The sequence below is a fragment of the Bufo gargarizans genome, chromosome 6, assembly GCF_014858855.1.
Source record: "Bufo gargarizans isolate SCDJY-AF-19 chromosome 6, ASM1485885v1, whole genome shotgun sequence".
NCBI classification, from domain to species: domain Eukaryota; kingdom Metazoa; phylum Chordata; class Amphibia; order Anura; family Bufonidae; genus Bufo; species Bufo gargarizans.
The window spans coordinates 247,468,923-247,496,088 of NC_058085.1; the positions used below are offsets into that span (position 1 = coordinate 247,468,923).

A 27,166-nucleotide genomic window follows, 5' to 3' on the forward strand; every position below is an offset into this window, starting at 1 on the left:
AGTTCTACTGGGTGCATACTCGGGCTTCAGCGGATGCTGTCTTGGGCTGCCTGGTCTGCAGGCGGCGGTTTCTTGATGCCTTCGGGTGCTTCGCCTTGGTGCTGTAGTCCCTCCCCTCTTGGACTGCTATTGAACGTCCCAAGGTCTTCTGTGTCCCCCAAGGAAACTGGGCGAGAAAACGAGATTTTTGTATAACTTACCAGTAAAATCTCTTTCTCGCTCTTTCCTTGGGGGACACAGCACCCACCCATTCTTTGTTTTTATCTACGCGAGTTTCCGAGTTTGTTTTACCCGTTGGGTAGTTGGCTTGTTGGTTCCACTTCTTGGGCTTTGCCTTTTCTCACTACTTGGACACGCAACTGGCAGCCTTTCTCTCCAGGCTGAGGGTATAGCTGTGGAGGAGGGGCTTAACAGTTTTTTCTTAGTGTCACGCCTCCTAGGGAGATGAGCTATACCCAAGGTCTTCTGTGTCCCCCAAGGAAAGAGCGAGAAAGAGATTTTACTGGTAAGTTATACAAAAATCTCGTTTTTTAGTCATTAATGAACTTGCCCTAAGGATCGCTGCACACGATACAGATTTGTGTACAGAAAATCTTTAAGAAATCTGCACCAAAACCACACTAAAAGCTGCACATAAAACTGCACTATTTATCACGTTTATGGTGATTATTTTTTTGTGTGTGTGCAGTTTTTTGTGTGGATTTGATGCTGATTTTCCGCACATCTGACCCTTTTATTGAAAAGGGTGAAATCCACTAAAAAAAACGCAGCAATAATTGACATGCTGCAGTTTCAAAATCAGTACGGCAGGTCAGTGTCTGCACCTAAGAAATAACAGCATAGTGTACATGACATTTGTCTAATCTCAGACACTTTGCTGGTACTGTAAAACTGCACAGCCACCCTTAGTTACCATATATGACAAGTTTTAGGAAAGCTCTTTGGATCTTGTGATGCGCAAAAGATTTGCGGAGCGTTCATATAACAATCAGTTTAGAACAGGGATCAACAAACTGTGGCCCCTGATGTTGTTCTTTACGGCCGCAGCCATCAGGATGTAGAAATGCTTTTGTATGCCCTAATAGTTTAGAAAGGCTGTATGAGGAGTATTTTAATCACCTTAAAGTGGCAATGCAGGCAAAATGTTACCTAGTTATGTTTAGGACAGGCAACTGTGCATCCTAAGTAATAAAACCTTTACTCGTACTGTACTACCCATTTGTGTGCTATCTATAATCTTACGATCTGCGGTGGGATTGACCGGTGTGCTGGTCCTGCTGCATGGACTTGTGCTGGGCGAGTCAGAGAATATGCACCAGCAGCAGGGGTCAGAAGACTCTCAGATGTTCATAGGTGCCACATTTGGAGCCCATTGTAGTTAACTGATCTGTTCTGACAAAAACCTTCTATTTCTTTTCATAATTTATTGAACTCTTCAACTCTCCAGTTAGATGAGAATATTCGCATTCTCCTTGGCCGTTACGACTTGGACCAGGACTTGGGGGAGTTTCTTAGTGAACGTAAAGCACTGGTTATTCCAGAACCTGAGCCGGACTCTGACAGTAATTCAGAGCGCAAGGACATCGAGCGAGGTAAGCGGTTCAATTCACTGTATTTGGTAAGGTGAGCAGACTTACCAGATCCCAAATGGTGGCAAATATCTAGAGAGGGAGTGGCCCACCTGCTTGGAAGAGAGTGAGTTTCAGTAGTGAAGTGCAGGAGCTGAGGTCAGAGCCGGCAGAACGTCCAAGCATTCCAAGTTATCCACAGTTCGTAGTTTGGGCATCAGGCGCAGGTAAAATTTGAGGGGCTGGGCTATGTGGGCAACTCCACAGCGTTCTGACACAGGCCAGTAACCAGCATCAAGACAGTAACCCTGCTTTCACACCTGAGCGTTTCCCAAACGCGTGTTTTTGACGCGCGTTTCTGACACGCGTTTTTTGTAATAGTAAACGTGCGTTTGACGCGCGTTTGTGTCATTGACTGCAGTGTCCTATGGCCACAAACGCGTGTCAAAACGCCCCAAAGAAGCTCAAGTACTTGTTTGAGCGTCGGGCGTTTTACAGCGCGATCGTACGCGCTGTAAAACGCCTAGGTGAGAACCATTCCCATAGGGAAGCATTGCTTTTCATGTGTTGAGCGTTTTACAGCGCGTTTGAACGCGCTGTAAAACGCTCAGGTGTGAACTTAGGGTAAAGGAGAGGGAGCAGTGGGCACTGTCACTGACATTATGTGTGGCCTGGGTCAATCTGGTAGTAGCCACAGCATTTGTCTTTATGGCTTTTGTTGGGTGCACATCAATGGTTGACCCTTCTCCACCCAAGGATCTGTTTTTATTAATATTATGTGCGGCCTGGGCAGCATCAGTGATGGACTTATATAGTTTACTAGGGCCTCCACAAGACGGGGCAATGAGCGCATCAACTAAGGGGTGGCCCACTTAACTGATAGACAGCATGGCCTTTGCCTGATAGGGCAGATTCTGAGTCTGGGTCAGTGGTTGTTACAGCGGGAGCCTGAGTCAGAACACAGTACACAACCTGCGCTGATACAGTTGTTTGGCCGAAAAAAAATTAGATTTTTCAAAAACCCAAATCACTAGGCTCTAAAGCATGGATGTCAAACTCATGGCCCTCCAGATGTTGCAAAACTACAACTCCCATCATTCCCTGATAGCTGTAGTATGCCCAGGCATGATGGGAGTTGTAGTTTTGCAACAGCTGGAGGGCCACGGGTTTGACATCCCTGCGTCTAAAAGAAGGAATTACTTTGAAGAGACGCAGCGCAGCGTTCATCCGAGTGCCACAGTTTCTTCAGGCGACCACTGATCAGATATTGATGACCTATTCTGAGGATAGGTCCTCAGTGTATATAACTTTTTAAGAAATAAATTGCAGATGTCTTTGTATTTATGATGTGTAAGGGGTTCATGTGTATACATCTCTAATATTAGCAGAGCAATTCAGACATTGTCCTCTTCTACTGCAGTAAACGATTATTTTAGAAATCGAGTATTCTATTGATTATTTTTGCGATTAATCGAGTATTCTAATAAGAAAAAATTGACTGTTTTCCTTAATAAAAACTCATCAGACCCCCTGCCATCAGTCCCCAACACCCTGCGTTTCCCCCTGTGTGATCAGCCCAAGTGCTTCAGTTCCCCCCAGTGCCATCGGCCATATTATCTCCCAGTGCCATCAGCTCTGTTCCCCCAGTGCCTTCAGCTCTCCCCCACCCCAGAGCCGGCAGCTCTCCCCCACCCCATCGTTCCGCGCTGCTCTGCGTCTGACGTCACACAGCGTGTCAGGTCATGGAGTGTGTACATCAGGAGGTGAGTGCAGCGCCGGACCATGGATGTGCTGTGGAGTTTCCGGAGGTCCCTTGCTGGAAAAGTGAGTATTGTGGGCCAGCGGGAGACCACGGAGCGGGAGTAATAGCAAGCGCTTCACTCCCACTCCGTGGTCACATGACACAAATGAATCTTCGATGCCAAAAATTTGCATCAAGGATTTTTTTGTGTCTAATTACTCGATTCAATCGAGTTATCGTTTCGGCCCTAATGGCAAGGTAGATCGGGGAAAGCACTGAGGAGGAGTCCAAAAAAAGGGTAATTGCCATTGTTGCTATGATTTTGAAGTTATATTGATCTACATTGGGTCATTATCCTTTGTTAATTAAGGGTTAATCTGTGCTGCATTGGATATTTTTTTCAAGATCACCAGCTTGTACATATGGGACATGTGCTGTTCAAGACTGTCGCTTACTACGAAATATCTGTGACTGATTTTCTCTTGTAGGGGATGGACTGACTGAGTCGTCCTTCTCTTTCTTGGGCACACTGGCTAGCAGCAGCAGTGAAGAGATTGAGTCTCAGCTGCAAGAACGCGTGGAATCCTCTCGTCGAGCTGTTGCCCATATAGTATTGGTCTTTGATCGTTTGCATGCTCGGCTGGACCAGTTAACTACTAAACTCAACAGCAATGGTAAGACCTTCCCGAAATTTAGGAGCGTCGAAGTCTGTGAGCATGTGGCAGGTATCTGGTATGCTCTCTGTGGAGGACTTATTAAGACTGGCATTTTACACACTAGTCTTAAGGGAGTCTGTCACCTACTTTGAGCATTTTAGACCGCTCATATCATGATTTAGCACAGTTGCCCAACAAAAATCTAGTATTGTGTCTTTCACATGTCCACAAACGAAAAAAAAAAAAAAAGTTATACCAATATGCAAATTAGGGCCTGCAAGTGCCCAGCGGAGGCTTTATGGCCGCAAGTGCCCTGGCCCCTCTCTGATTTGCCCAGATAACCGCACCCCTTGGATTGCTTTGACCCGCCCGCCTCTCCTTATTCATCCTCTTCCTCTGGTTTAGATCTCATGCAAGCGCTGGTCACCACCGAGCCCGTGCATGCCCACTGCTCTGCCCACTATGGCACTATTTTTATGTTGGACAACTGTGCTAATTCATGATATGAGCGATTTTTTTTTATTTATTTTTTTCCTTATCTTTTCTTTTTCTTTTTTTTTTCCAATGGTGTCAGATGTGTTGCTGTTGAGAGAGATGTACTCCCCTAATTATGGTACATTTGTACAGGTCCATGCACCAAAACTAATAACTGCACAAGCAAAGGTGCTGTAGATTTCAAGTATAATCTATATAATAGATATATATAATATAATTATATATATATATGAAATATAATAATTAACTGATGAGAAGGGCTAGAAACCGCCCGAAAGTAAGTATGCAAGCAGTGCCAGTGCCAAAGTTTGCAATTTCTTGACACCAGTTTTCTGACTGGTGATAAGAGATAATAAATGTCCCCCTTTGTTCTGTTTTACTCAGACCCATCTCAAATGGAGGAATCTGTGAAGGAGCTGAACTCCATGTTGACTAATGAGAACATGCGTCTGCAGGAAGTATGCAAGCGGCTGCAAGAGAAGCAACAGAACATGACTCAAGAGGTTTGGTGGATTCTTTTCTCTCAGACTGAAAGGCAACGTCTACCTAACATAGTACATAAGGCCGAAAAAAGACATTTGTCCATCCAGTTCGGCCTGTCATCCTGCAAGTTGATCCAGAGGAAGGCAAAAAAAAACTGTGAGGTAGAAGCCAATTTTCCTCACTTTAGGGGAATAAAAAATTCCTTCCCGACTCCAATCAGGCAATCAGAATAACTCCCTGGATCAACGATCTCTCTCTAGTAGCTATAGCCTGTAATATTATTACACTCCAGAAATACATCCAGGCCCCTCTTGAATTCCTTTATTGTACTCACCATCACCACCTCCTCAGGCAGAGAGTTCCATAGTCTCACTGCTCTTACCGTAAAGAATCCTCTTCTATGTTTGTGTACCTTCTTTCCTCCAGACGCAGAGGATGTCCCCTCGTCACAGTCCTGGGGATAAACAGATGATGGGATAGATCTCTGTACTGACCCCTGATATATTTATACATAGTAATTAGATCTCCCCTCACTCTTTTTTCTAAAGTGAATAACCCTAATTTTGATAATCTTTCAGGGTACTGTAGTTGCTCCATTCCAGTTATTACTTTAGTTGCCCTCCTCTGGACCCTCTCCAGCTCTGCTATGTCTGCCTTGTTCACTGGAGCCCAGAACTGTACACAGTACTCCATGTGTGGTCTGACTAATGATTTGTAAAGTGGTAGGACTATGTTCTCATCACGGGCATCTATGCCCCTTTTGATGCAACCCATTATCTTATTGGCCTTGGCAGCAGCTGCCTGACACTGGTTTTTGCAGCTTAGTTTGCTGTTTATTAAAATTCCTACATCCTTTTCCATGTCAGTGTTACCGAGTGTTTTACCATTTAGTATGTACGGGTGACTTGAATTATTCCTTCCCATGTGCATAACTTTACATTTGTCAGTGTTAAACCTCATCTGCCACTTATCTGCCCAAGCCTCCAATCTATCCAGATCCCTCTGTAGTAGTATACTGTCCTCTTCAGTGTTAATTACTTTACACAGTTTAGTGTCATCTGCGAAAATTGATATTTTACTATGCAAGCCTTCTACAAGATCATTAATAAATATATTGAAGACAATAGGGCCCAATACTGACCCCTGAGGTACTCCACTAGTGACAGTGACCCAATCTGAGTGTGTACCGTTAATAACCACCCTCTGTTTTCTATCATTGAGCCAGTTACTTACCCACATACAGACGGTTTCTCCCAGTCCGAGCATTCTCATTTTATATACTAACCTTTTATGTGGTACAGTGTCAAATGCTTTGGAGAAGTCCAGCTATACGACATCCATTGATTCGCCGCTGTCAAGTCTAGAACTTACCTCCACATAGGAACTGATTAAATTAGTTTGACATGACCGATCCCTCACAAAGCCATGCGGATATGGCGTTATTTGCTTATTTCCATTAAGATGCTCTAACATAGCATCCCTCAGAAAACCTTCAAACAGTTTACCCACAACAGATGTTAAACTTAGGCCTCTTTCACACTTACGTTGTCCGGATCCGGCGTGTACTCCACTTGCCGGAATTACACGCCGGATCCGGAAAAACGCAAGTGTACTGAAAGCATTTGAAGACGGATCCGTCTTCAAAATGCTTTCAGTGTTACTATGGCACCCCGGACGCCATTAAAGTCCTGGTTGCCATAGTAGGAGCGGGGGAGCGGTATACTTACCATCCGTGCGGCTCCCGGGGCGCTCCAGAGTGATGTCAGAGCGCCCCATGAGCATGGATGTCGTGCCATGCGATCACGTCATCCATACGTCACTCTGGAGCGCCCCGGGAGCCGCACGGATGGTAAGTATGCTGCTTCCCCGCTACACTTTACCATGGCTGCCGGGACTTTAGCGTACTGGCAGCCATGGTAACCACTCTAAAAAAGCTAAACGTCGTATCCGGCAATGCGCCGAAACGACGTTTAGCTTAAGGCTGGATCCGGATCAATGCCTTTCAATGGGCATTCATTCCGGATCCGGCCTTGCGGCAAGTCTTCAGTTTTTTGGGCCGGAGCAAAAAGCGCAGCATGCTGCGGTATTTTCTCCGGCCGAAAAACGTTCCGTTCCGGAACTGAAGACATCCTGATGCATCCTGAACGGATTTCACTCCATTCAGAATGCATTAGGATAATCCTGATCAGGATTCTTCCGGCATAGAGCCCCGACGACGGAACTCTATGCCGGAAGACAATAACGCAGGTGTGAAAGAGCCCTTACCGGCCTATAGTTCACAGGCTCTGTTTTTGGACCCTTTTTGAATATTGGCACCACATTTGCCATGCGCCAATCCTGTGGGACATTCCCTGTCAGTATAGAATCTGCAAATATCAGAAATAAGGGTCTGGCTATGACATTACTTAATTCCCTTAGGATACGGGGGTGTATGCCATCTGGTCCTGGCGATTTGTCTATTTTAATATTTTTAAGTCGCTGTTGTACTTCTTCCTGGGTCAGGCAGGACACTTTTAATGGGGAATTTATTTCAACATTCAGCATTTCATCTGACAGTTTATTTTCCTCAGTGAATACATTGGAGAAAAAAATATTTAACAGCTTTGCTTTCTCCTCGTCACTCTCTGCGACTCCCCCCCCCCCCCCCCATTACTCTTTAAAGGGTCGACACCTTCAGATTTATACTTTTTAACATGTATATAATTGAAGAACATTTTAGGGTTAGTTTTACCTAGAAACACCAATATATTTTTATCATTTCATAATAAGACAAGAATTCTATGCAGCATAGCTTATTATGTACCCTTTATTTCCAGGACGTCCCTCCATGACAGCACCACTGGAGGATGTCCTATTGATCTCTGTAGGGACAGGAAGAGAGAGAGATTAAAAGGCCCCTCCCTGCCCCACTCTCCAGTGTTCTTCCTGTTCCTACAGGGATAGGAAAGCAGAGTAGGAGTCCCTGCTTATGGATGAAGAGAAGTACTCCATTTAGAGGAAAGAGGCAGAGGCTGAAGCTCTGGTAGCCTAGGCTAGCACCCCTTTTGGAAGGGGTCCCCTAGCTCTTCCCTGATACCTGTAGGGAGCTTGCTGAAGGATCTGCTCCAAAGTTCCTGTGTCATATCTGGAGAAAGCCACGGTATCTGGGAAGCCGATACCGCTTCTCCCGACGGAGCTCTGGGCTCGGCTGCAGGTCCTCGGGCGTGAGTCTGGCCGCGTGATTGCCGAGCGGGTTATGTGGCCGGAAATGTGGGCGCGCGCCTGAAGAAGATGGCGGTGCCCGTCGTTGCCGTCTGGAGGCCTTGTTTTAGTGAGGCCTCACATGGGGGTCAACCCGTCCACGGAATAAGTTCCCCAGGAAGAGGAGGAGGAGCCGTGCGGCGGCAGGGGGAAGACCTAATGGGGTAAGTGCATTTATATGACGCCACCTGAGAGTTCAGTCTGTGCATCATGGAGGTCCAGGCATCTGGAAAGCAGGAGGCTAGCACAGATTCCCCTGCCCAGGGTTATGCAAGTTATTAAGTTACTTTCCCTGTCCTGTTTGTCCAGCATAATGTATGGACTATAGGAATCGCTTGTTCCCTCACTCTCTCCCCCTCTGTAGGTGGATAAAGAGGACACAAGTCCTATGTAGAAATGAAAAAGAAGGCTAGAAAGTGTGCGACCTGTTCTAAAAGACTTCTGGAGTCTTACAAGAAGCAATTATGCCCTGACTGCCTTACAAAAATTCTTAAAGAGGAACGGCCTTCTTTTTTGTTGGACTTGAGAGCTATGATAAGAGAGGAAGTTCAGGCGCCTGTGTCTAACCTGGTTCCGTCCCCTCTCCGCCACCATCTAAGAGACCCAGAGTTCAAATGGATTCCGACTCAGAAGACGATGGCTTATATTATTCAGAGGAAAATGATCAATGTTTCCCTTCCTCCTTTTCGGAAGAATCAAGGAGGTACCTATTTTTTTTTGCGAGGATCTGGATCCCCTTCTAACCGCAGTAAGACAAACTATGGCGGTAGAAGATGAGTAACAGACAAGAACTGTTCAGGATGAGATGTTCGGGGGCCTGAGAGCAAAAAAGAAGAAACTCTTTCCAGTAAACACCAATTTTAAAGAATTAATAGAGGAGGAGTGGGAAGATGCAGAAAAGAAACAGTATTTACCACGTGAATTTAAATTCAGACTTTTATTCAATCCGGAAGAGACAAAATTATGGGAAAAAATCTTTAAAGTTGGTATTCAAGCAGCAAAGGTGGCAAACAAAACTACAATTCCATTTGCAGACTCATCAATAAAATGAAGGATCCAATGGATCGTAAGATAGATGAATTATTGAAGAAAGCATGGGAATCTTCGGCTGTGTCTATCAACACAAATATTGCTGCCACGTCAGTAGCCAGAGGAATGAATCTTTGTCTAGATCAGTGTTTTCCAACCAGTGTGCCTCCAGCTGTTGCAAAACTACAACTCCCAGCATGCCCGCACAGCCAAAGGCTGTCAAGGCATGCTGGGAGTTGTAGTTTTGCAACAGCTGGAGGCACACTGGTTGGGAAACACTGGTCTAGATCAGCTTAAAAACCATCTCAAAATGAAAACCTCTAGAGAGGAGATATTGGAGTCTCTACCACTGGTGAAGATGGCTACAGCTTTCATGGCAGATGCTTCAGCTGAGTCTATCTGTTTTTCAGCTCGCAGTGAGACATTAACAAATACGGAAAGGCGGGCTCTTTGGCTTAAGTCATGGTCAGGGGACATAGCTTCCAAGAATAAATTATCTGCCATCCCCTTCTCTGGATCTTATCTGTTTGGACCAGTCCTGGATTCTATTCTAGAAAGAGCAGCAGATAAGATGAAAGGCTTCCCAGAGGAGAAATCAAGAAAGCTGCAGCCATTTCGGAAACCCTCTAGACAGTTTCAAAATACAACACCTAGAGGTAAAGGCAAGACAGCGAGATGGAGCTATCCTAAAGGAGGAAAAGGATTTCTCCTCAATCCAATAGTACTCCATGAAAACAATGACGCCAGACCGTGGGGGGAAGACTTTGTTACTTCTGGCAGAGGTGGCCCGCAAATCACGCACAATCAGTGGATTCTAGATTCTATCCACGAGGGGTTCAGACTACAATTCCGTTGTCCTCCTCCCCACAATTTTCGAATTACAGAATTTCAGACCATGTCTCTACAGAAGCAGATTCTAGCAGACATACAGAAACTTGCCAGTCTAGGAGCAATAATCCCGGTGCCCTATCCACAGGAATTCAAGGGACATTATTCAAAGCTGTTCTTCATAAAAAAGCCAGACGGGTCATTCAGGATGATAATAAATTTAAAGTTCCTGAACAAATGGATTATATACCACAAATTCAAGATGGAGTCAATATGATCTACAACTCCACTTACAACTCCGGGAGCATTCTTGTGCACCATAGACTTAAAGGATGCATACTATCACATCCCCATTCATCAACAGCACCAACAATACCTGAGATTTGCAATCAGAATCAAAGAAAGAATCTACCATTACCAGTTCCAATGTCTTCTGTTTGGAATATCATCAGCCCCACGTATATTTACGAGATTTGATGGCAGAGATAATGGCCTATTTGAGACAAAGTCGCATAATGATAGTACCATACCTGGACTATTTTCTACTCATAGCCAAATCGGAACAGCTTCTGAAGGATCATCTTCAACAAACCTTATTCCTATTAAAAGAATTGGGATGGATAGTAAATTACTAGAAATCGGACCTGCACCCAGATACCAGGAAGATATTTCTGGGAATTCTTCTAGCAGGGTTCTTATCTCCCTCGCTTGAAACAAGAAAAGATAAGAGAAAGGATCGACTCCTTCAGAAGAAAGGGAAGTTGTACCTAAGGATACTTTCACACTAGCGTTAGTGTGATCCGGCAGGCAGTTCCGTAGTCGGGGCTGCCTGCCGGATCCGACGATCAGTGTGACAACTGACAGCATTTGTAGACGGATCCTGGTGCGGCTCCAGGTGCTGATCAGGCATTTTGGACAGACATAATACTGCAGCATGCTGCGGTATTATGTCTGGCCAAAACGCCTGACAGTGACTGAACGGAAGGCATACTGATGCAAACTGAATGGATTTCTATCCATTCAGAATGCATTGGGATATACCCGATCAGTTCTTTTCCGGCATAGAGCCCTTTTGACGGATAACTCTATGCCGGAAAAGAATAACGCCAGTGTGAAAGTACCCTTAAGGGAATACATGCAAATACTGGGGCTAATGACATCTTGCATCCCAATGGTCCATTGGGCACAATTCCATTAAAGGACTTTGCAGGAGACAGTCCTATCAAGATGGGACAGAGACCACCTCTCCCTCAGTTCCAAAATGATCCTTCCAGAGAAAGTAAGAAGCTCCCTATCCTCGTGGTTGGATCTGGAAAACCTACAGAAGGGGGTTCCCTGGAATTTGTCTCCTGCGGCAGTAATCCCCATGGATGCAAGTCAGAAAGGTTGGGGCGCCCATTGGAAAGTGGTCCATCCAGGACAGTCAGAGATCGTCAAATTTGAGAGAACTGAAAGCAGTTCTGGAAACCTTGAAGGCAGCAGGGCATTTATTTCAGGACCCACACCTCAAGATACTCTTGGACAACATGACCACAGTCTTCTATCTCAAACGTCAGGGAGGAACAAGAAGCCCTCTTCTTCAGGGTCTAGCAGACCAGATATTTGCATGGGCAGAAAAGAACGTCCTATCTATTTCAGCTATTCACCTAAAAGGAGTATACAACACAACAGCAGATTTTCTGAGTTGACACAAATTCAACCCAGGAGAGTGGATGCTCAACAAGGAGGTATTCCAACAGATTTGTCTCAGGTGGGGTAGTCCACAAATAGGCCTCTTTGCATCAAAAGAGAATTCTCAAGTGGATAATTTCTACTCTCTAAATCCAAGAGACAATCCGGTGGGAGTGGATGCACACTCTCAGGATTGGAATATGGATTTGGGATATGCGTTCCCACCTTTACCACTGATCCCTGCGGTATTAAGATAATTAAGAGCGAGTTCAACATAGCTCCAGCTTGGCCCAAGGGGTGTTGGTTCACGAAGAAGGACATGTCAATTGCGGATCCAATATTCCTTCCAAAGAGACACTCCGTTGGCGGAACATAGATGGATAAAAAGATTTGTAAAGGCAGTATCTAGGATGAAACCTACTTTCAGACAGACGGTCCCAGCGTGGGATTTAAATTTAGTTCTAATGCCCTTTGTGGGACACCGTTTGAACCAGTAGAACATATGTTGGATACTCTTTTGTCCCTCAAAGCCTCGTTCCTGGTAGCTATACCTATGGCCCATAGAATAGGAGAGAATTCAGGCTATTCGATTACTGAACCATACTTACGACGACCGTATAATACTGAGGCTGGATCCCTCTTTTTTACCAAAGGTAGGTTCATAGAGAACAGTAAATAATTCTTCCTTCCTTTTGTGCCTCCCCCAAAAAGGTGCAGGATGAGCGTTTCCATCGTCTAGACGTCAGAAGAATAATCCTGGCATATTTTCAGAGAACAGAATCCTGGAGAAAATTGACTAATCTTTTCATTCAGTTCGGTGAAAGGAACAGAGGCTGCAAGGCCTCAAAACAGACCTTGGCTAGATGGATAAAGAAGACAATCATGGAATCCTACAGACTTCAGTATATATCTTGCCCATTGACCGTAAGAGCCCATTCGACCAGGGCCATGGCTGCCTCGTGGGCAGAGAAAGCTGAGGCCTCTGTTCAAATTTGCAAGGCAGCTACTTGGTCTAAATTTCCTACGTTCGCTAAACATTATAGGTTAGACATACTAACCAACCAAGACCTGGCATTTGGACGGAAAGTCCTCCAGGCAGTGGTCCCCCCTAGTTCTGTCTAATTTTATAGCTCTTCAGTGGTGCTGTCATGGAGGGACGTCCTGGAAACTAAGATTTAGTCTTGCCTGTAAATGGTTTTCCAGGAGTCCGACATGACGGCACCTGGTATCATCATGAATTAGCATATTGAGTAACTGAAAAAGTCTTAAATCTGTGGTAAAACAGCTCGCCTAGCTACCCGTGCCGACTTTCTCGCCCATTTTTCAAAAGTGGCAAGAACTGAGTAAAATCACAAAACTTATCTTTTGCATACAAGGCTTCATAAATTCCCCCCAGTTAAAAGAAACTATTATCTCAGCTTTTTTAATACTGTTTATACACTGAATTCAATAACCAACGGCCACACTTACTGGATTCACAGCAGAATTGTTCAAGAATAAATCTGCAGTATATCTGGCCGAAATCCACCATTGCGAAGGGGGAAATCCAGGGCAGATAGCTGCAAAATAAACTGACATTTTGCATATGTAAAATCCATAATGTGTGTCGAATTATATGTGGGTATTGTTGCTTATTTTTCACATGCAAATTCACTGTGGAAAATCAGCAGCGTTTGCACTACATGTGTCTGCCCCCTAATAGTGGCCTAGATGTGGAAGTCTATACAAAAAAAAAGCATTCTTATCGCTATAAGAAATTGATCAGTACAAAGAGAAGAAAACCATGATGGGCATAGGTGACCAAATTGAATGGACTGGGTCATGTGGGCATTATCTGCATTCCAGCCCTTAGACAACACCGTGGCACCTGATAAGTGCCGACAGGTCACATAGGTAATCATTTTGGATGGGGACAGGCATTGGGAAAAGAATAAGCAGTGTTGGAGTATTCATCCACCTCCACACTGAGCTTTTATCTTTGTGGGTGACATAACTCTACTTGCCAATGACCATGCCAGGCTATTTGATCTAAACATTTTCAGCTTGTTGCTTAGCAAATAGTGCTTCTCTTGACTTAAACCATGTCATATTTTAAGGGCATATTTGTGGAGGTGTAGCAGCACTGACTGTTCCATAGGAATATACCCAGATTGACAAAGTGGATGTGCCCGCAGCGTCAGACTCTAGCCTCTGAGCACCAAAGCAATGGGAAAACATAGAAGAATACTGCAGAACTCACTTGTCTTCTTTGCAATAGATCAGAAGGTTTATTCGTCAAGAAGAATGCAATCATCTTGGTGAATAAACCTTTTCATCGATTGCAAAGAAGACAAGTGAGTTCTGCAGTATTCTTCTCCTTTTCTCGCCCAATTTCCTTGGGGGACACAGAAGACCTTGGGTATAGCTCATCTCCCTAGGAGGCGTGACACTAAGTGAAAACTGTTAAGCCCCTCCTCCACAGCTATACCCTCAGCCTGGAGAGAGAGGCTGCCAGTTTTTGCTTAGTGTCCAAGGAGGCAAGACACTCCCTGCTACTGCAGGGCTGTTTTCTCCTTGTTTAAATTTTGATTTTTACTTTTTTTTTTTCTTTTCTTTTTGTTCCAGATCATCAGGGACAACAGAGACGCACTTGACCTCTCTGTTTCTCCCGGGGTTGAGCTGCGCCAGTGCCGGTCTCCCGCTCTGCTGCCTCCCCCACAGAAGGCAAGGTGGATCAGGGCAGCCCAGCTCCCCTACATCCCGCCAGCGCAAGGGTCGCCCACACGCCAAGTCCCTCTTCCAGCGTCCTGCCACTACGGTGCCAGTAGCTGAAGGGGCGACCCTGCTGGAATGGACCGAGGGTGAAGACGGCTGTGGTAAGAGAGTGGCTTCTCCAGCCCTACGTCCCCCACCCCCCACCCAATGGTCTCCTGCGTGCCTGGCCCCCATACTGGGCCTCTGGACCCTTCTGTCACTACTGAACCTAGGCTGGCCCCTGGGGTGCTTCCTGGCCTTCATGGGACATTGCAGCCCCCACGCTAGCTGCAGAATGCTGCAAATAGGCAGCCACATCGCCTCCCTTCACCTATCAGCGTCCCTCCTGGGAACGCTGTACTCTCATCTGCACAGGCACCCAGTCTCAGGGTCCCACCATCCCCTTACCGATGCGCTGCTCTGGGCCGGGGGCTCCTTCCCGGCCTGCTGGGCCGCACCTGCGGCGCTCCTTCCCGGCCTGCTGGGCCGCACCTGCGGCGCTCCTTCCCGGCCTGCTGGGCCGCACCTGCGGCGCTCCTTCCCGGCCTGCTGGGCCGCACCTGCGGCGCTCCTTCCCGGCCTGCTGGGCCGCACCTGCGGCGCTCCTTCCCGGCCTGCTGGGCCGCACCTGCGGCGCTCCTTCCCGGCCTGCTGGGCCGCACCTCCGGCGCTCCTTCGGCCCCCGACTGTTCTGGCCTGCGGGGTAGACTCCCGCGGCCGGCGTTTGGCTTGAGCACGATGCTCCACCGTTTCCGGCCGGCCGTCGACGAATTCGGTCGGCCGGGCGCCGCAAATTTTGGCCCAGGCTTCGGGCCTACTGGGCCGCATTCCGTCGCTCCACCCGGGCTCCCTGACTCTCCGGTCCGCGGGGTGGCTTCCGCGGCCGGTGTGCACAGGCAGTCCACTCCGGTTTCCTGTGCGGCCCCGGTCAGCCGGGTGCCGCAAAAAATTTAGGCCCCGGCTTCACGGCCTACTAGGCCGCAAACTTCCGGCCTCTGTTGGAGGGGGCGGGAACTTCTCCAGGCGCGAATTCTTCCCGCCTGGAGGTTCCCCGCCCCCAGGGGATCGGCGCCGCCTCCTCCCCCCTCCCCAGGTCGGATGTCTGTTAACCCTTCGGGTACCGGCGGCTCCCGATGGGCCTGTATGGCTGCGCGCCCCCCCCCCCCCCCTGTTTTTTCCCCTACTTCTCTAAGATGCTGGGCACCTGTATGGTGGCCCCTCTTTCTGCCTCAGAGAGGCTGTTTTATTTAGAATTAAATAAAATGGATAACTAACGGATTTCTGGTGCGCGGCCATGTGCATGAGACGCTGCAGCCTTATCTCAGTAGTGCTGCTGTATGCATGCTCCTTCCGTAAGCGGCATGGTGTCGCACTCCCCGGCTGGTGCATGTTTCCCTTCTTGGGATACTGCACTCTCTCGGGCTGCGGGCTTGCATGGTGCATGACCCCCTGCTTAGGTGGAATACTGCAATCTCACCGAATACGGTGCTGGCCATGTGCACAAGAACGCTGCACTCACTGGATTCGCTGCAGGCCATGTGCACAACCCCCTTCCATAGGCGGAATGCTGCACTCACTGCCGGTCTTGTGCATGTCCGCCTTCCATAGATGGAATCTGCACTCTCACCAGTTACGGTGCTGGTCTGGTGCACGACCCCCTCCCATAGGGGAACGCTGCATTTTCACTGGATTCACTACCGGCCATGTGCGTGATCCCCTTCCATAGGCGGAATACTGCACTTCATCGGTTATGGTGCTGGGCATGTGCACGGCCTCCTTCCATAGGGAAAAGCTGCACTCACACTGGATTCGTTGCCGGCCAAAAAGCACTTTCCGTAGGCGAAATTCTGCACTCTCACTGGATTTGCTGCCGGCCATGTGCATGACCCCCTTCCATAGGCGGTATGCTGCATTCTCATTGGATTCTCTGCCGACCTTGGGCATGCCTTCTTCCCTCAGGCGCCATGCATACACCCTCACTGACTGGAGTCGTTCTCTCGCCGGTATGTTGCTGGCCGTGTGCATGACCCCCTTCCATGGTGGGGTGCTTGCTACTCACTGACTCCGCTGCCGGCCATATACATGTTCCCCCTTCCGTGGGCGGTGTACGGCGCTCTTACTGGATTCGCTGACGGCCATGGGCAGGTCTCCTTTCCTCAGGCAACATACACACACACTCTCACTGGCTGTGTTTGTTCTCTCGCCAGTATGCTGCTGGCCAGGTGCATGACCCCCATCCATGGCGGGGTGCTCGCATTCTCCCTGGTTGCAATACTGGCCATGGGCAGGGCTCCCCCTTCTGGGCAGCATACTGCACTCTCACCAGATACGTTGCTGGCCTTTAAGATGGGTGGAGTACTGGCACTCCCATTGGATACGGTGCTGGCCTTGTGCGTGACCACCCCTCATTCCATGGGTGGACTTTTTGTACGTTCACAGGACTCACAACTGTCCTTGTATATGCTGTGCTGGACCTGTACTTGTCCCCATTCATTGGCGGAGTAGTTGTACTCTCACGAAATTCGGTGTTTGGTGGATTATTGCACTCACTTAATGCTAGGATAACCCTGTGCATGTCCCCATTTCACTAGGTGGACGTCCTGCTGGATGCTGTGTGGCCATGTGCATGGCCCTCTTCTGGGCGGGATATGGTATGTCCTACTTCTCTGAAGTAGGTACTGGTCTTGAGCACCCCCTTGTGGGGCGGGCTTTGCACGCTTGCTGTCTGCAATTTTTTGCCAAGTACATTTCCCTCTCTTCTGGGCGGACTGCTTGCGTTCCATCGCATGCCATACTAGTCTTGTGTATATCCCCCCCTTCCGGTTGCACTTTGCACTTCCGTGGATTCTGTGGGACTCTGTGGCTGGCCCTCTTCGCTGAGTGACTATTTTGCAGTGGGCGGACGCTCTTGTGCACTCTGTGCGTTGTTGGGCCGTGTATGCCTTCTCCCTCCGTAGGTGGGTTGGCTTTCTCACTGCTTACGGGGCTGCTTGTACGTATGCCTCCATTCTTCCTGCGACATACCGTTTTTCTCTTGGGATACGATGATTGCCGCCAGCCTGGCACTCTTCTCTGATGAGATCTTTCTGTTCACCTGACCTGGTCGGGCTCTATTTGCTCTCTACTGCAGCGAGCTGGGTGGTATCCATTCTCTGTTCGGAGGGTATATTGTGTTTCCGTTGTGACGGTGTCCACCATGTTCGTTGGCCCTTCCGCCTGGGGAGTGTTCGTGGTTCCTAGATGCGTACCCATTAGTTCCCCTGTGGCATTGCTTCCCAGCGCAAGCGGTCACATGGTCGAGAGTGCTTTCTCCAGCGTCCCTCGAAGTCTACGTTGGCTCTGGCGGGATTGCGGTTCCCTCGCCTATTGCCATTCCTCCTCTTGGATGCGTTTTGGTATGAGTTCTTCCTGTTGCACCCTCCGTGCTTCAGTTTGTTTTGCTACCGGGTTCTAGCCGCTCTTTTCGAGCAGGTCGCCCAACTTCTCTTGGGTGCTCGATTACCCGGGTCCCAGGGACCTCCACTTTCGGTTCATTAGGGTATTCGCCTTCTGCGAATTGGTGAGCCGGACATCTCGGAGTAGCGGAGTTCTGCTTTTGAGCGGTCCTATGGCTTCCCTGTTGCCCACTCCTCCTTTCGGTTGGAGGGTGTCATCCGTCTTCTCTGCTGTTTTTTTCTCGACTGCTCTGTTTTGGCTTCCGCTGAGACGGTTTTACTCCGATGTGGCTTCTGCCCCGGCCAGGCTTCAGGGGCTGTTCCTTCGCTGCCCTCCCCTCTGGGGAGAACATGGTTGTTCATATGGATGGTTCCGGTGTTCCTTATGGCCTCATACTGTCTCCATTGTTCACACTGGCGGTACTAGCTGTGTGCCTGTTTACCGGGTTGCTGCATTCTGTCCTCCCGCTGGGTGCAGGTTATTTTTTCCATTCTGGGCAATGGTCCTGCTTGGACTTACCTTCTCGGTAACCTGGCGGGACTACTTCTTCTGTCAAGATTGCCCTTCAAGTCCCCACTCCGGGACTGTAGAACACCTTCCTGTGGTGTATAATGACAGGGACTTTAGCCTGCCTTCTGTTGGATGCTGGCCGGGTCGCTTTCGGTTCCTTCCGTTTGTCCTTCTGCTCCCCCACTCCTGTGGATACGGGACGGCGTTGCTCGGGGGGCCGACGGGACCAGTTTTGCCAACCTTTTTGCCCGTGCCACTGATCTGCGCCTGCTCGCATTGGGTTTCCTCCCGCCTGCCCAGACGAGTCCAGCGAGCACGCTAGTGTTCGCTCCCGGCCGTGCTTCGTCCAGGTTCTGTTGTCTGATTTCGGATCTTACCTGGGGTTCTTTAGGAAGCTGGGCATTCCCCCACTCGGCCTTTCTCTTCCCATGATTCTGTCTTCTCCAGTCTGGCCTGGTCCTGCGACTGGGACTCTGTTACTTGCAGTGTCTGCGTTTTTTTTTTTGCTTGGACTTCTCCGACTCTTGTCGACGCTCGGTCTCTTGTGTTCCGGGAGGTCCGCGCTAAGGTTGACGGCTCCTGGGTGCTTTCCTCCGCTTTAACCAAATGGCTGTTGCTGAGATTGCTGCATCAAAGCCAGGGGTTTGTTTTTGGTGTCACCGTTCATTTCACCAGAGCGGTTAGTGCCTCCGCGGCCGGAGGCATTGGGCTTCGGCCATGCCATTGTGCAGGGTGGCCACGGTCTTCCTTGCACTCCTTACCAGGTTCTCCAGAGTGCGTACTCTGGCTTCGGCGGCTGCTGCCTTGGGCCGCCTGGTTTTGCAGGCGGCATTTCCTTGCTGCCTTCGGGTGCTTCGCCTTGGTGCTGTGGTCCCTCCCCTCTTGGACTGCTTTTGAACGTCCCAAGGTCTTCTGTGTCCCCCAAGAAAATTGGGCGAGAAAACGAGATTTTTGTATAACTTACCAGTAAAATCTCTTTCTCGCTCTTTCCTTGGGGGACACAGCACCCACCCATTCATTGGTTTTTTTCTGCACGTTTTCCGAGTTTTGTTTACCCGTTGGGTAGTTGGCTTGTTGTTTCCACTTGTTGGACTTTGCCTTTTCTCACTACTTGGACACGCAACTGGCAGCCTCTCTCTCCAGGCTGAGGGTATAGCTGTGGAGGAGGGGCTTAACAGTTTTCACTTAGTGTCACGCCTCCTAGGGAGATGAGCTATACCCAAGGTCTTCTGTGTCCCCCAAGGAAAGAGCGAGAAAGAGATTTTACTGGTAAGTTATACAAAAATCTTGTTTTTCCTTATTTTCAGGATATGTAGTGACAGTGGAGTGTTGTGAAAATAATATACTTTGTTATAGTGGCATTCCTATCTGTGCCACGTGGAAAATTCCTTCTCATCACATTGTATGGGTTGATGTAAGTTAGTTTCTGTATTCTCCTTTTCAGTTCAGTCAGTTGCAGACACGTTTGGAGAATGCAGAATCTCGAGTCTCTGTGCTGGACGGACTTATTGAAGATCTGCAGTGGGACATTGATAAGGTCCGGAAGAGGGAGCAGCGGCTGAACAGACACTTGTCTGAGGTCCTGGAGAGGGTAAGAGATCTTGCAGATAGGTGCAGATGGCAGTAACATGTATTGTGGGCATCCATTGCTAATAGTCATTCTTTTGGCAGGTCAACTCCAAGGGCTACAAAGTGTATGGTGCAGGAAGCAGCTTGTATGGAGGAACAATAACTATCAATTCTAAGAAGGTGACGTATTGTATGGGTTATTGGACTGTGACAGTGATTACTGGACAAGGTGTGGGTTCATTCCTGTTGTCAGAAAGGGTCAAGATATAGAAAATGACCAAATTCTTTCATATTAAGTACTAGGGATGTCCCGATACCATTTTTTTAAGACCGTGTACGAGTACCGATACTTTTATTTAAGTACTCACCGATACCAATTACTGATACCAATTATAACAATGAAATAAATAACACATTTATTTAGTGACAACTGACCAACCTAGGGCTCATAGGGGAGATTTATCAAACCTTGTACAAAGAAACAGCGGCGCAGTTGCTGATAGCAATGAAAAAAATGAAAGCTGGAATTTGGTTGCTATGGACAACTGCTTTACTTTTCCTTTGTACAAGGGTTAATAAATGGGCATATAACAGTGTTTCCCAACCAATGTGCCTCCAGCTGTTGCAAAACTACAACTCCCAACATGCTCGGACAGCCTTTGGCTTTGCGGGCATGCTGGAAGGTGTAGTTTTGCAACAGTTGGAGGCACACTGGTTGGGGATCACTATTATATGCCCATTCCCCCCCCACCTTATTTTATATTCACGGTTTGTCTGTTTTAACATGAAATGGAGAGAAATTAACTGAATTTCTCCTCCATTTCATGCACCATACCCACCTGGCCTGCTGTAATCCTTCCCATGTGGATGCACCAGAGTACTGGGAGGTAGTGGCTTTACCTTCCTCCCATTGCTAGGCAACCGCATGGGACTTGGGAGGCGCCGCGCGAAAGCCAAAACAGGACCCGTCATCGTCCCCACCGCTAATCATCTGGGACATGGTACTCGTGCAAATGTCCAGTATAGGCACATCCCTATTAAGTACATACCATTAGAGATAGCTGAATGACTTCTTGTTCTATAAATTTAATTGTCATGGAGCCTAAAACTAGAGACCTGCTGATGCTACTTAAGGCATTTCAAGTCTCTGTCTGCTGGTGATGCTGCAAGTTCAGAGCTCAGTGGGCATTCCCGATGAGGCATTGTACTTCACTTTTACTATCCGAGTGTACTAGCCAACATTCATGTGTCTTCTTCCAAGACACTTCCCACTGAGCTCTGAACAGGGTGTATATCAGAAAGTTAGTCTGTTCTCATTCTCCACGTTTTTTATTGGACCTTTTTTGGGATCCTCTTTGCCGGGCTTTTTGATCTAGTATGTCAGATCTCAAAATGTGGATTTTCTTTCCCTTTATGCTCTCATTTGATTTCATGCAGTTTGAAGAGATGACATCAGAAGTTGATATGAATAAGGAGCTTGCAGTCAACCGCCTGCAGGAATTGGACAAATTGAGACAGGACCTGCAGGACGTGACTGCGGAGAACCAGGAGCTTCAGGTAACTTTATTCTTCTGTAGTCTCCATTGCAAGTGACCTTATTTTATTATTTATTATACTCACTTATATAGCGCTACCATATTCCACAGAGCTTTACAGACATTAGCATTACACTGTCCCCAATGTGGCTCACAATCTAAGTTCCCTATATTTATGTCTTTGGAGTGTTGGAGTCAAACCCAGGACCCCAGCACTGCAAGGCAACAGTGCTAGCCACTGAGCCACCGTGCTGCCCAGTGTAAATGTGACTTTGTAGCATATTAAATCCTGTTCACTAGGGGTGCGCCTTGCTGCTACTTTGGTTTTTAGTTACTCATATTGACAAGGAGCTTCATAATCAATTGGGACAATGACTGTGTTTGTCACATATGGCTTTCCCTTAGTCTCTTTAGCTTATGCAGGCCAGCCACTTTTCCCTAGTTAGACCCAACAAAGGGCTGGAGTATTATGGGTTATATTTGATGTATTTGCTGTAGGTCAAATCAAGATGCAAATAGGCCCCTCCAGAAATGGCACAGCCCCTTACCTAAGTTTATCATTTACTTCCTGGCTCTTGTTTACGACTGTGCTGCCACCTGCTGTCCACATTAATTATTTTTCCTCTTAAATATAAGAGACATGATTATTGAAGCGTGCCTAATTGAGTACTCCGCAGGGCGGTGGAGCTGGGGGATTCAGGTAGAACATCTGCGGATTTCCAGTTGCCCCCCATCTTCATATACCCACTTCTGTTCAAGGTTGCCAACCTTATCATTGGTTACTTCTGGACAACTGAGGCAAAAATCACAGGCATCCAACGATTTTTACAGACACATTCCCTGCCTCATGTAGGACATGCCAACCAAATGCCCAAATCCAAATCACGAGTACGGTAGTACATAGGATGCGCTCAGAGCTCTTCATTGGAACCAAAAATGAATTCTCCACTATTTACTGCTCCTACGTCTGTATACTATTTACAGAAGATCCACTGGACCCAGGAAATCAATATTTTATTATCCAATGGTCAAATGACCAGTAATACCTGTTTTAGGTCAAATTTTAAAATATAACTTTTAATATTATTTATTTAGAATAATTTTCCCCACATGTAATACAATACAAAACAAAACAAAACAAGAAACAACTCTATTGAGAGTCTTTTAAAATGTATCTGTCAGGGATAGTCTCCTCAGGGTATTTGTGGTATTGTGTCAATACCTATTTACCGCATAAATATCCTTCCGAGAATGATAGGTATCTCAAATAGATGCACTTCAAAGGGTTAACTTCACCCTTGATAGTGCCCTGGTGTCATGTACCACCAGGTTTCTCTATCATTCGGCGATGTGAGCGGTCTGCTGTTACTAACACTCAGTGTTTATTAAAGCCATATGTCTGCTTGTTTCTACTTTGTATTTATTTTCAGCACGACTCGCTACATCTATACCCTCAGGTCATAACCCAGAGCATACTGCGTCTGCAGACCGCAGTGCTGTGGATAAACTACCCTAACATGTAGTTAAAATTTATCACGACGAAGCTCCCCCGACATGTTTCACCGCTCGCGCGGCTTCTTCAGGGGGATGGAGCTACATGCAATGGTTGCATGTAGCTCCATCCCCCTGAAGAAGCCGCGCGAGCGGTGAAACATGTCGGGGGAGCTTCGTCGTGATAAATTTTAACTACATGTTAGGGTAGTTTATCCACAGCACTGCGGTCTGCAGACGCAGTATGCTCTGGGTTATGACCTGAGGGTATAGATGTAGCGAGTCGTGCTGAAAATAAATACAAAGTAGAAACAAGCAGACATATGGCTTTAATAAACACTGAGTGTTAGTAACAGCAGACCGCTCACATCGCCGAATGATAGAGAAACCTGGTGGTACATGACACCAGGGCACTATCAAGGGTGAAGTTAACCCTTTGAAGTGCATCTATTTGAGATACCTATCATTCTCGGAAGGATATTTATGCGGTAAATAGGTATTGACACAATACCACAAATACCCTGAGGAGACTATCCCTGACAGATACATTTTAAAAGACTCTCAATAGAGTTGTTTCTTGTTTTGTTTTGTTTTGTATTGTATTACATGTGGGGAAAATTATTCTAAATAAATAATATTAAAAGTTATATTTTAAAATTTGACCTAAAACAGGTATTACTGGTCATTTGACCATTGGATAATAAAATACGTCTGTATACCATACATGTATATATGGCTCCTCTCTCTGTATACACACAGGGTGTGGTATTTTGATGTAAATATAGGAGCACACTTTAGTATGTAGAGATAGAAGCAGTGCACGCTGCAGTATATAGACCCAACCCAAGTAAGGAACACTTGTTTCCTCCTTATGTCATATATTAATATGTTATTATATAGATCTGTCTCCAACATCTCTGTGGCCCTGCAGCTGTCCCCAGTAAGATAGGGCGGACAGTGGCCGGTAAGATAGGGCGGGCAGTGGTCAGATAAACCAATCCAACATTAGCACTTTCCAAATGGCCTGAGAGCAGGAGCTTTATTGGTTGCTATCAGCAACCTCCACTCATATTTTGGCACTAGTTTTGATGAACCTCTTCATACACATAAATGCTCCCATACTACACTATGTCTCACCCGTACAGTTATGAAATCTTCCAGATCTCCTCCTGCAGCGTCTTAGAGCTCCCTGGATCACACGTATCAATGCTTTTACGCCATCTAAAAAGTTGCAGATTATGACGTACTCCATATTTGCGCTATAACTGATGATGTTTTACGTTTTTCAACACTTTTAAAAAGTGCCAATAAAGGAGTGTGGCTTAGTGGGGGAAGGGGGGGGGGGCCTCCACATCCAAGTGGATTTTCTATAATTGATGTCACTTGTTTTTGCGGACTGCCTGTAAAATGTATGGACAGTTGGCAACCCTGCGTCTGTTTCACATTTTTGTTCTCTCTCTTTTACATTAAGAAATTGCTGTCAAACGCCGTGGAGGAAAACGTGCGCCTGTCTCCAGAATATCGATGCATGCAGTCTCAGTTCTCTGTCTTGTATAATGAATCTCTGCAGCTGAAAGCCCACTTAGATGAGGCACGTTCCCTTTTACACGGAACACGTTCCAATCATCAGCGTCAGCTTGAGCTTATTGAGGTGGGTTTATGAAGGTCAGCAAACCAGACTGCTTCCAATACCGCTGTAAAGCTTCTTTAAATTAGTATGTCTATATACTCAAGAAAAAGATGTACATAAATGTGTGTAATTTTCTGCGAGTTAGGCCTCATGCACACGAGCGTTGTTTGGGTTTGCATCCGAGCCGCCGTTTTGGCGGCTCGGATGCAGACCCATTCACTTCAATGGGGCCGCAAAAGATGCGGATAGCACTCCGTGTGCTGTCCGCATCTGTGGCTCCGTTCCGACCCCCGGCTCCGCTAAAAATATATAACATGTCCTATTCTTGTCCGCGCTTTACTTGTTTACTAAAACATATTCAAGTTACAGTTATATAATGGACATAGATGGACATAAAGTCCAGACTTTCATTTGAGGGTATCGCACAATAAAACTGGATGAAGGGTTTAGGAGTTTCAGCTCCTTTACAAGTGGCACCCTGTTTTTAAAGGGACCAAAAGTAATTGGACTGTTGACTCAAAGGCTGTTTAATGGGCATGTGTGGCAATTCCTTCATTATTGCATTCTCAATTAAGCACATAAAAGGTCTAGAGATGCTTGAGGTATGGTGCTTGCATTTTGAAGATTTTATTGAGAAGTAAACATGCGGTCAAAGGAGCTCTCCATGTAGGTGAAACTAGCCATCCTTCATCTGCAAAAACAGAAAAAAAACATCAGAGAAATTGCGACACTATTAGGAGTGGCAAAATCTACAGTTTGGCACATCCTGAGAAAGAAAGAAAGCACTGGTGACCTCAACAATGCAAAAAGACCTGGCCAGCCACGGAAGACAACAGTGGTGGATGATCGCAGAATAATTACCATGGTGAAGAGAAACCCCTTCACAATAGCCAACCAAGTGAACAACACTGTCCAGGATATAGGTGTATCAATGTCCAAATCTACCATAAAGAGAAGACTGCATGAAAGTAAATGCAGAGGGTTCACTGCACGGTGCAAGCTACTCATAAGCCTCATGAATAGGAAGGCTAGATTGGACTTTGCTATAAAAAAAAAAAAACATGTTAAAAAACCAGCACACTTCTGGAAGAACAGATTAAACCAAGATCAACCTCTACCAGAATGATGGAAAGAAAAAGGACGGCGAAGGCATGGTACAGCTCATGATCCAAAGCATACCACATCATCTGTAAAACATGGCAGAGGCAGTGTGATGGCTTGGGCGTGCATGGCTGCCAGTGGCACTGGGTCCCTAGTGTTTATTGATGACGTGACACAGGACAGAGGCAGCCGGATTAATTCTGGGGTTTTCAGAGACATACTGTGCTCAAATCCAGCCAAATGCAGCCAAACTGATTGGTCAGCGTTTTCATAATTCAGACAGAAGTGGAATATTCTTGAATGGCCACGTCAGTCACCTGATCTGAACCCAATAGAGCATTTCACTTGTTAAAGACTAAACTTCAGACAGAAAGGCCCACAAATAAACAGCAACTGATAACCGCTGCAGTAAAGGCCTGGCAGAGCATTAAAAGGGAGGAAACGCAGCGTCTGGTGATGTCCATGAGTTCAAGATTTCAGGCAGTCATTGCCAACAAAGGGTTTTATTTGCAATTATTTATTTTGTCCAATTACTTTTGAGCCCCTGAAATGAAGGGATTGAGTTTAAAAAATGCTTTAGTTCTTCACACTGAATTAGTCTGAACTTCAACTGCATCAGAATTTTGTTCAAAAGCCATTGTGGTGATGTACAGAACAAAATTTGAAAAATATTGTGTCTGTCCAAATATTTATGGACCTGACTGTATCTGTTGCATCAGACTAGGGTGCAGAACAGAAGACTGATTTCTGCCTCAATACCCCAGGCTGCCCAAACACACAGAAAATGGCGGGTTCTGCCACCAATCTCTTTGGTTTCTAGTGTTGGATAACAGGCATTCGGGGTTTGTTCCCAGTTATGATTTCATGCAATATGAAATATACATCTTTAACTTATTTTCATATATTGGTTGACAACGCCACAGCTTTGTAGTGCTCTCCTATTTTTTTCCCCTGTGCTGCTTGTCTTTGTCTTCTGCTGTGGATACTGAAGACATTTCCCCCGATTATCTTCCAGAGGGACGAGGTGGCCCTTCAGAAGAAAGTGCGTACAGAGGTAATTCAGCTGGAAGACACACTTGCTCAAGTGAGGAAGGAGTACGAGATGCTGAGGATTGAGTTTGAGCAGACTCTGGCTGCCAATGAACAGGCTGGTAAGTCTGAGAGGCTTCATTTGTAAATTGAACAAGTAAGTCTTATTGGAGATTTTGGATCTTCCTAATGAGCGGATCTGAAGCCTGACTACCACATTGACGGGAAACCTCTGTCAGTCTTGACAACAATGAATCTAAGGGGAAATCTTTATTTTCAGATACTGAGTATTTGTATATGTGATGTGTAAAAGTCAAAATAATTGAGTGCCTTCAAAAGTGGCACAGTGCTCAGATAAGCTGCCAAATGTATAACTGGCATAGCTCTGACATGATCAGCCCATTATAGTCAATGCCCTACCA

At 46.7% G+C, this 27,166-nt stretch overlaps 1 protein-coding gene across 1 annotated transcript in view; it reads left to right on the forward strand.

Moving 5' to 3' along the window:
- RNF20 (ring finger protein 20) overlaps positions 1-27,166 on the forward strand; it is a 61,015-nt gene that overhangs the window by 19,464 nt on the left and 14,385 nt on the right. Inside the window, exons 4-11 of the mRNA XM_044296470.1 lie at positions 1,448-1,592; positions 3,798-3,983; positions 4,845-4,963; positions 19,834-19,980; positions 20,061-20,138; positions 21,396-21,515; positions 24,456-24,635; positions 26,731-26,866. Coding sequence (XP_044152405.1) covers positions 1,448-1,592; positions 3,798-3,983; positions 4,845-4,963; positions 19,834-19,980; positions 20,061-20,138; positions 21,396-21,515; positions 24,456-24,635; positions 26,731-26,866 — 1,111 coding nt within the window. The remainder of the gene's footprint in view (positions 1-1,447; positions 1,593-3,797; positions 3,984-4,844; positions 4,964-19,833; positions 19,981-20,060; positions 20,139-21,395; positions 21,516-24,455; positions 24,636-26,730; positions 26,867-27,166) is intronic.